Source organism: Natrix helvetica, assembly GCF_964273705.1.
Source record: "Natrix helvetica genome assembly, chromosome: 1".
NCBI classification, from domain to species: Eukaryota; Metazoa; Chordata; class Lepidosauria; order Squamata; family Natricidae; genus Natrix; species Natrix helvetica.
The window spans coordinates 75117681-75128338 of record NC_138548.1 but is presented as its reverse complement, the minus strand read 5'-3'; the positions used below and the strand labels follow the sequence as shown (position 1 = coordinate 75128338).

Below are 10658 nucleotides of genomic sequence, written 5' to 3'. Positions count from 1 at the left end.
GTAATGGCGTATAAAAGGAGTCAGGGAAGCCCATGTGGCTGCCCGACAGATGTCCTCAAATGGAGCCCTGGTAGCCCAGGCCTCAGTGGTAGCGATGCTATGAGTGGAATGCACCGTAATACCTGGAGGAGGGGTCTGACCCATGGCCTCATAGGCCGCGACTATGGCTTGTCGCAACCACCTACCGATGGTGGCTGAGGAAACCTTAGTCCCAAGAGACCCCGGCTGGAAAGATACGAAGAGCGCCCCTGACTTACGGACGCCCTCCGTCCGCCTCAAATAAATGCGGAGAGCGCGGCGGACGTCTAACCTGTGCCATAAACGCTCCCACTCATGCGATGGATTAGGGCAAAAATTAGGTAGGGCAATTTCTTGGGCCCTATGGAAGGGCATATTCACCTTCAGGAGGAAAGCCGGGTCTAGGCGAAGGACTACCCTGTCCTGGTGGAAAAGACAGAGGTCGTCCCAGGATGAGAGCGCTCCCAGCTCCGATATGCGCCTGGCCGAGGTAACGGCCACTAGGAAGGCTACCTTAAGGGTGAGAAGGCGCATATGAACCGTTCTAAGGGGTTTGAAAGGCGCTCCTGTTAGGGCCTTAAGGACCAGGGGAAGGTCCCAGGTCAGAAACCTGTGGACCGGCGGAGGTCTGATATTCACCTCCCCTTTGAGGAAGCGCTTCACTAATGGTGAATGTGAGAGCATGTGGGAACCTTCCCCGCCTAGTACTGTGGTCAGGGCAGCCACCTGGCGACGCAGAGTATTATGGGACAAGCCATCCTCCAACCCTTCTGTAGGAACTCCAAGACATTTGGCACCGTGGCTCTGGAGGGGTTGAGGCCAAGGGAAGAGCACAATTTGGCGAACACCACCCAGGTGGAGTTATAGATCCTGGTGGTGGATGGACGCCTGGAAGCCTTAATAGTCGCTATAACCCCTGAGGAAAGCTTCGCCTTCCTCAGAAGATGCTGCTCAAGTGCCAGGCAGTTAAGTGGAGCCACTGGGGCTCCGGATGAGTCAGAACCCCCTGACACAAGGCGACTTCCCCTTGAGGGATTCTCCAAGGTTCAGACATTGATAGTTGTACTAGATCCGCAAACCATGGTCTCCTGGGACAGTACGGGGCTAGCATGATGACGTGGGCCCTCTCTGCCACTATCTTCCTGATAGTCCCCGGGATGAGGGGAGGAAAGGCATAAAGTAGGCCTGGCAGCCACCGGCTCCTGAGGGCATCCATGCCCTCCGCTGTGGGAGTCTGGAACCGGGAAAAGAATCTCGGCAATTGGGAATTGTTGGGGGAGGCAAACAAGTCCACAAGGGGAGTGCCGAATCCCTGGCAGATCTTCTGGAACAGTTTGGGCGCCAGTTGCCACTCGCCATTGTCCAGGGTCGCCCGGCTCAGCCAGTCCGCTTGTTGGTTGGACACCCCCGAGATGTGTTCCACCACTATTGAGGACAAATGCTTCTCCGCCCACAAGCTCAGAGTCTGCGCTTCCCTCCAAAGGGCGCGGGAGTGAGTACCCCCCTGTTGGTTCACGTGCGCCTTCATAGCGACATTGTCCGTCAGAAGAAGGACATGTTGACCCCGTAGATGATGACCGAAGGGCCGAAGGGCCACTCTCGCAGCCTTTAGTTCCAGCCAGTTTATGTTGTGGCTGGGATCTGAGGCAGTCCAACGTCCCTGGGCCATGTTGGGGCCCATCACAGCCGAAGAGGCTGGCATCCGTCGTCACCGTCACTCTGTCCGGCTCCCAAAATGATCCGCCACGCTGCAAGGCCAGGGACAGCCACCACTGAAGGGACGCTCTTACTTCTGCCGGAAGTCGAAGTGATCTCATCGAATTGCTCATCCTCTTCTACTGGAATGGTATCAGGGCCCACTGCAGAGGGCGGAGATGGAGGCGGGCCCACGGAACTATCCCTATGCAAGATACCATCTTGCCTAGCAATTGGGACAAGGTCTGGATGGAAACTGACTTTCTTTTTCTGACCGCGGTTACTAGTTGGCGTAGACTGGCTAGGTGGTCTGGGGACAGCTGAACTATCCCTGTTGCTGAGTTTATGACTGTCCCTAAGTGGAGAATCTGCATGGACGGGGAAAGGTGGCTCTTGGGGAGGTTGACAGAAAACCCCAGGGACTGGAGCCAGCAAATGGTTAGGTGAAGGTCTGAATTCGCTTTGGGTAGGGAACCTGCCTGTACTAGGACGTCGTCCAGATAGCATTGGAGTCTCACCGGCACCGATCGCAGGCGAGCTGCCATTGCTGCGAGGACTTTTGTAAATGTGCAGGGTGCTGAGGCTAGAGCGAAGGGAAGGGCCCAGTATTGATAATGATTCTCCCCATGGGAAAACCAAATGTATTTGCGATGGGCCTGGAGGATGGGAATGTGGAGGTAGGCCTCTGTCAGACCTACCGAGGCCAGGTAATCCCCCCGCCAGATGCCCTGAAGAATGGACTTGAGGGAGGACATTTAGAAGCGTCTGTAGACCAAGAAATGGTTCAGACGTTTGAGGTCCAGAATGGCCCTCCACCACCATCCCCCGAGCTCTTTGGAACCACGAATAGATTTGAGTAGTGCCCCCCCCCCGCGTTCCAAAGTCGGAACAGGCTCCACTGCCTGAATCTTGAGAAGGTGCGCTACGGTGAGATCCATGAGACGGCGGCGCTCCGGATTCCTGGAGGGGGGGGGAACATCCTGAAACACCTCGGGGGAATGGTGAGAAACTCTAGCCTCAAGCCGTGCCAAACGGTGGCCCTGACCCAGGCGTCTGTGGTGACCCTGTCCCACTGGTCCGCATAGAGCGCCAGACGGCCGCCGATGGGAGGACTTCCCTCTGCGGAAGGGGCGGCCGCCCCACCACGAAAGGGCTGTTTGGATTAGGACTGAAAACGGTTGCGGTCCTGATAAGATGACCGTGGGAACTGCCTGTCTTGTCTGAAGGACTGATATCATTGTTGTTGGTCGTGATCGGAAGCCCTAAATGAGGGTCTGCGATACGGGTTGGGACGGGTGTCGGCCTTCTTGGAGGTGGAAGGCATCACCTTCTTTTTCTCTTTATTTTCCACCAAGATCGGGTCCAGGGCTGCCCCGAAGAGGTTGGGACCAGCATAGGGGGCCGCAGTTAAATTCCACTTCGCCTTATTGTCCATCTGCCAACTGCGGAGTCACAGAAGGCGACGTGAGGTGAAAGAGGTGGCAAGGGCACTGGAGGCGAATTTGACGGCGTCGCGTCGGCCAAGTACTGGGAAGCTGCCAGGATCTTTGTGATGTCCTGATGGAGGCGGTCATCCTGGATCGGAATGCGATCCTGGAGCTGGTGGAGCCACATCACCGTAGTTAAAGTACGATGCTGTGGCTGCCGCTCTGACTGCCCATGCGGACTCGTTAAAATTCTTTCACAGAGTCAACTCCGCCCACTTATCTTCCGGCTTCATCTTGTCCGCCGCATCCCCCGATACCACGGGGGAAGAGGAAACAAGAGCCGCTATTGGTGTATCAACAACGGGAAGCTGCAGGGCTTGAACAAAGGCCTGTTCCAAGTTATAGGCGTGACGATCGTTGCTGCCTGGGGTGGAGAAGTTGGAAGGGCGGGTCCACTGGTTCTTCACCACTTCCATAAACAGGGGAGGAGCAGGAATCTCCTCCTTGTTCGTGGCCGTGTTGGAGAACATGGCCATGTCGGGATCCCTGGAGGGAGGAACTGTGGGGTCCCCTGTCCCAATTTTGGTGGTCTTTCTGGCCTTATGTAGTAACGGCTGGAACATTGCCTGAGGCAGCAGGTTCAAGGAAGATGAAGAATCGGGGGGGGGCAGTGTCCTCATCTTCCGAGAATCCCATATCATTTCGGTTATCCTCCCCGCTGGTGGAGGGCTTGCTAACCTCAGAAGGGGAGGAGGCCCTGGGTCGAGACCTACGATAGGACTGTGACCTGCTGTAGTAGGAGCCCCTATCCCTTTGGGCAATGCCACGAGTAATGGCCGCTGAAATAAGCCTTCTAATGCTTTCTGGGAGGTGATCCAGGTCAGTCACCTCCTCCTGGTATAGGTCTGGGCCCGGAGATCTAGGGCCCCTATTTGTGTGAAAATATCTAGAAGAGCCTTCCAGTGGGTCTGCTGCTCCTGCCTCAACTGCACCAGGGGAAACTGGTGGGGAGGGGGACCCTTCCTGCCTGGAACTCCGGTATGAGCCAGGAAGGGATACCAAAGGGGAAGAGGGGCTGAAACCCCTACGAGGTGGGGAGGAAGGACCCTGATTGATCCCAATGGGTGACCTGGATCTAGATGACCTGGTGGACTGGGCTTGCTTCTCAGCCCTGGCAAAGGTCTTCTCCAAGGCCTTCTTGCATCTCAGTTCATCCTTCTCAGCAGCCCTGGAGGGTCTCTGCGCTGCTGTAGGCTTAGAGGAGGAGGATGTGGCCTTGGACTGGTCAGATGGGTCCTCCCTGCCTTCCTGGTCCAAGGCCAAAATGGCCTGGGCCGATTCCGAGCGGGTCGCCATCGCCCCACTCACGTGCCAGCCGAGTAGGCCCCTGCAGAAGTCTCCTGTTCCTGGGCCTGGTGCAGTCTGAGCCCTCTCAGGAAACCTGTCCGGTTAGGGCAGCTGACCTCTGATGCAGTGTTGGGGAGACTGTGGGTGATGCTAGGCTCTAATTTCTCCGGCCCACAATTCAGCCAAGGCGTCCTGTTGGCTCTTAGTTCCAGCGCATGTGGCGGTGCTCAAAATGGCCGCTGGAGCCTTTTGCCCGCTCTTCTTCGGGTGGCTCGCCCTAGAGTCTCTGAGGCCCACTGGGGCTCCCTTTAAATTTGCGCGCCCCTAGGATAGAAACCGGGGCGGCAGGCAGCCGGCAAATGGCGCAGCGCCGGGTGGCTTGCTTTTTGTGCCTCCAGGTGTGCCGCTACGTTTTCTCGCTCGCCTGTCCTACCAGCGCGATGCGGGCGGCAGAATCGGCTCCTGAGGCTGCAGTGGTCACCCGGCATGCCCGCAAACCCGGGAATCAGACCAGGATGCCTGGCCCGCGGGGGGAGAGAGATAGATTGCCCCACGGGGCTCTCCCACGCCGCTCGAGACAGAATCAAGCTGTCCGTCTGGGTGCAGCCACCAATTTGGAATTTAGAATAGCCAATACCACAAATTTGTTTAAACTACACTGACTAGCAATTTAGAGAAGTTTTTAAAATAATTTTCCTATCTAAGGAACCAAACCACACAGTGCTTGGACCAAAAGACTGAGAGGAAACTGGGAACCAATAGGAGAGACAGAAGGTTAAGAAGTTTTCTCTCAGTCTAATGGACCAATCAGGCTGTGTTAACCCTCGAGTGACCCCTCCCTCTACTCTACTGGAAAACTCACTGAATCACTTTGTTGCTTAGCTACAGAAATTTTGGGCTCAATTGTAAGTCAAGGACTACCAGTAATTCTACATCATAACCATGATACGATATAGAATTATCCTATCATTGTAGATTATATATTCATAGATATAAGCAAAAAGATAACTCTTCGAGAAAGAGCAAAGTGACATACTACTTATTCTCTATTTTTCAAGTACTTGTACAAGGTCTTGGTTATTAAAATCAGCAGATATTCAGAACTATATTTGTGTGATAAATCATTTTGACAGATCCAGTTTGTCCAACACATTCTTACCTTCCATCAGTCTGGCAAAAGGTTCTGGGCACGTTGAAGGAATAGGAAGTGAAAGTTTATTCATAGCAACGCCATATGCTACTGCTAGGCCATCAATTCCTCGAAATGGTACTTCCCCAGTTAGTAATTCCCAAAGCAATACCCCATAACTATGAATACAAAACAGAGGTTTAATAACTATTGTAGTAACTTATAGTATATCTCCTCTAATACAACATTCTGGAATCACTCTTTCCTTATATATATAAAATAAGTGTTCTCATGCAATTAAGATAATGTACACACACACAAAAAAAAACTGAATTGGGGATAAATGAATGGGGTTGTTGTCAGTTATCCCTATTATGAATATAACATTTAAAAATATGCTCATTTGGAAGAAGTTATTTTACACGATCATTTAAGACAGAGAGTGATATGGCTATTCTAAAGATTTTTCATAGCCTAAGGAAGTCTCAGAATATAGTTTTTCCCCCCAGTTGCATTACAATTTTAGCTCAATTTAAGACCCATTGACCATTTATTTCAATGAAGTATTGTTGATGGAAACCACAAGTCTCCCAGGTGATCTAAGCCATTCCCTCACACCTGTTTTGGGACTATAATTAACATCGTACCAGAAACCAGTCTTAGCACCACCAATGAAAAGCATCCCCCTTGTTGTCCAGCTTCATTTCAGTAATGCATACCAGATCAAATTTCTCATGAATGCTTAACAGGTTTTAATTAAAGACAAAGTGGCAGAATTCCATTTAAAAAGCAGATCTGTGAGTACAGCATGTTCTTAGATACATGCTAGATGGTGCCTCTACAATAGATCAAGCAGTTAAAAGTAGTGAGGAAAGCTTTTTTTCATGGAGCAATCCACTTTACAACATAAACCAAGCATAATTTAGAAAATTGGAAATGTCATGTTTACTACAATAATTTGATTGCAAGCTTTAATACATTTAAAACAGAACGGTCAATTGTTGATGGTTTGTCTACAGTTCATGTTCAACAGGAAGTAGAAGCTGAAAAATTTCCAAATTCATATAAGCAAATTTAGAATAAGGTCTGCAAAATGAATATGCGGATTTCACAACCCAGACAAGATATACATAACATTAACATAAGGTTTGGAAAATCAACAATTGAGGGTTCAATGCAGCAAGAATATAATATTGCGGACTTATAAAAATGTTTTAGTGTTAATAAACATACCTCCACACATCACTGCCTTTAGAGAACATAGAGGAACGGATAACTTCAGGAGCCATCCAAGCATATGTTCCAGCTGCACTCATTTTAGTAGTCTTATGCCATTCTCTGGCTAAGCCAAAATCAGTGATCTTCAAATTTTTGTTGCTCAGGTCTCCATTTTCCACTTTTTCAAGGATCAATACTAAAACATAATGTGAGGGGGTGGGAAGAAGAGTTAATTTATAGTCACAGAAGATATATATATATATTCAACTAAATAAGTTGATGCAGAGACGAGAGAACATATAAATGTATAAAAGCAATTGAACGTTGCAAACCTTTTGTCAATCTTATGTGCTAGGTGTAGTTATCAAGATTGACTTTAAAGAACGTAACTTTGAAAGATCATTAAGAACAGGTATTGTGCTTTATTTTCAAAAGCTACAGAGCCAAACTCTCCTACCTAAATCTATTTACTTTCCCTACAAAGTCACATTGATCTAAAGCAAATACCCTTAGGTCAGTCTTGATCAATTATTTTTTATGAGATGAACGCTGACTTATAAAACATTGCATTTCACTTAGTGACTAACTCCATAATGTGCTATAAAAAAAGGAGTACTTCATATATTTCATTTGTTCCAAATTTCCTTCTTTAACTCTCTAGACCAAAATTATATAAAATGTAACATGTTTGTAAAATGTTTAGATTCTTTTGATAAGCAAGGGCAAGAATTAGCTAAGTGAAATTGTTGTTTTACCAGAGACATATTTCAATTTAAGAATAGCTCCAACAAGCAGAGTGAGAAGGTTTATGTAAGTAAAATTCTAAATATATTTTAAATAGATTTTATAATGATTGTTGAAGAATCAAGTGGAGAAGGTGTTTTTAACTGGCATTCATACACACACACACACACGTATGGGTATATCAGTGGTGGGTTTCCAAATCTTTTACTACTGGAGTGTGCGCACGAAATGCTTCTGCGCATGCACAGAAGCATCTGGGCATGTGGGCGGAGCCTCCTGCCACCGCTACTACAGGTTCACCCGATCCGGGCTGAAATGGGAGCAACCCACCTCTGGGGTGTATATATGTAAGTATGTATGTATTTCATAATACAGGCAGCCCTTGCTTAATATTGGTAAAGTGAACATAAGCACAATGTCACACTGCATTGCTTACTGATAATAATGGCTACTGGGAGGGCCAGGATTGTTAAGTAAAGATTGCAGGTTATTAAGTGAGTCCAGGTGGCTTGTAAGCAGGAGGCAAATAAGGCCTGGTATGAGGGGAGGCATAAGCATGGCAGGCCCAGGGATGACTTATGCCAGATGGCAGGTGGTGGAAGTGACTGATCAGAATGAATTGTGACTGGGGAAGGCTGCAAATGGCAATCATGTACCTATGGGATGATATAACCCAGAGGACAATCATGTGACCACAGCTATGCCAGAATGTCTGGAATTTTGTGCACCCATCCTAAGTATCACTTGTTCAGCAGTCATAACTTTGAATGGTTGCTAAATGAATGGTCACTAAAGGAGGACTACCTGTATTTATCATCTGTCTTAATCACAAAGAACTCTGGCTAGCAAACAAGATCATAAAGACACAAAAAGAAAATGATAACGCAACAGCAACATCTATAATATTTTTTTATGATTATCCAGACCAAAAGCATGTTGGAATAATTTTGCTTTTAACTGTTTTTAAAAGATCTATAACATCACAGCTATCTAAATATCTGGGGTAAAGCTGCTCCACTATACCATTTCAGACAAATGGCTGCCCAATGTCTTCTTAAAAGCTTCCACTGTTGGAGCACCTACAACTTTTGGAGGCAAGTCATTCACTGATTAATTAATTCCTGCAACTAAATCTACATCTGGCCCCGATGGTGTCAGTCAATTGATATAAAATGGATGCATAGGTATATGCTCAAAATTTTTACGGGAATCCCTGTCTTTTGCGTATTAATCAGGCAAATATCATAGAAATCTAACAGGGATTGGTGTATGTTCTAATTATACAACTATTTCTTGGATTATAGATTAACAGAGTATTATTTCTATGGAACAATTAAGTTTGTGATAGATACTATAAGATCCTTAAACTATGTTCTTGCTTTAGTACAACATACATAATACCCATCAGTTAAAATTTCTCTGGAAGCTGAAAAAGTGTTTGATATAATTGAAATATTTTGAATCAATATGATCCATACATCTTATAAATCATAGTTATTAACACTGTAATTTCACTTTAAATTTATGTTGAAGTATGAATGAAATGTGACATTTTTCTCCTTTTGTCTTTATTTTGATTTTAGAACTCCTGGCTTTTATAATTAGAAATAGGGCACCAGATGTTATCATATGCTGATACTTTGTGTTTTATAGATAGACCAAAATGTTTTATTTTTAGCTTTATGTCATAAATACCTAAGTATGAAATTCTGATTGGTTACTTTATTAATTAGATTAATTCAAACCTGCTGCACATGTGAAATAGTAGTAAGTTTTTTAAAAAATAAGGATAAGGGTGACTTTTTTTCTCCTTGATGTTAGACTTTCCAAGAACCATGTCAATAGTTAAAACTGAACTATCCCCATTCTGATATAAATGAAAGAAGTTTTAAAGGTCTAGAACTCCTCTGAGTATTTTTGGTAAGCTAAAATATGTTTAAGATTAATTTAGTTTCAAGATTCATTTCTATTAGACTCCTGCCCACATTTATTCCATCACATTACTTAATCAAGCTCATAAGATACTGCATTCATTTCTCTTGAAAGGACACCCTATTAGATTTCATCTACATAAATTACAATTATCTCATGAGACTAATGGATTTAGCTTCCTATGTTTTCAGGCTTGCCATTCAACATTAGCCTAGCCTCAAGTACTGAGGTAATTTTTCTGATACCACCACAAAATAAAGTTATACAATAATAATTTATTCACTTGTATGCCATTCCTCTCAATGATTTTGAAAGACTCAGAATGATCAAGCAAAGAAACGCAATAAAAACATTTTTTTAAAAAATGCCATGCATGATGAAGCAAACAATCTTTACTCTCCCTTGATAAACTCCTGAGTGATCAGATGTTCATGCCTTTTTATACCACACTGAGGAGCAGCCAACCAAATCGTTTCAGGGAAAAGGTGTTGTTACAGAGATAATGCACCTCCAGGATTCTGATAGGTGACATTTTAAAGTTAAAACAACCTAGAGTGTACCAACCCTGCGGGATGAAATTGTCTGGAACAATGCTTAGGGCCCTAAGCTTTATAGGAAACAACCAACATGTTGAATTGCACCTGGAAGTAAACTGGCAACTGTATTTGTAGAGCACAGGTGGTGCTTGGGCATACTGAGGAAGTGCTGATTACTGCTCATGATGCCATATTTTGGAGCAGTTAATGGTTCCAGGTGGTCTTCTTCAAGGGCAGTCCCATGTTGAGCACATAGCTGTAGTTGAGCTAAAAGGTAACTGGGATATGAGCGAATATCTGAAAGCTCTGCCCCTCCCCCAATCTAGGAAAGGCTGTTTTTGGTGTACCAAATTGAAGTATGTAAAGGTCTTCCTGGCCACCGTTGACAGCTGCTCTTTGTGCAAGAGCTGTAAATTCAGGAAGATGCTCAGAGGGCCAGCAATCTTAAAGGGGAAAGTACTTTCCCATCTAAGGTCAACCTCCCAATTTGGGTGCCTAAACACTCACAACCATTCAGTCTTGCTAGGATCGAAGTCAGAGACAGTGCCCTCATCTAAACTTGGTCAGCCTCCAAACACTGGGATGGCATCTTGATGGCCTCATTTATATTTC

The 10658-nt window shown here is 46.1% G+C and overlaps 1 protein-coding gene across 2 annotated transcripts in view; it reads right to left on the bottom strand.

Moving 5' to 3' along the window:
* MAP3K9 (mitogen-activated protein kinase kinase kinase 9) overlaps positions 1–10658 on the bottom strand; it is a 49787-nt gene that overhangs the window by 30637 nt on the left and 8492 nt on the right. For both annotated transcript variants that reach the window (XM_081934975.1, XM_081934976.1), the window contains exons 3-4: positions 6850–7030; positions 5647–5795 (exon numbers count right to left, since the gene is read on the bottom strand). In XM_081934975.1, coding sequence (XP_081791101.1) covers positions 5647–5795; positions 6850–7030 — 330 coding nt within the window. The remainder of the gene's footprint in view (positions 1–5646; positions 5796–6849; positions 7031–10658) is intronic.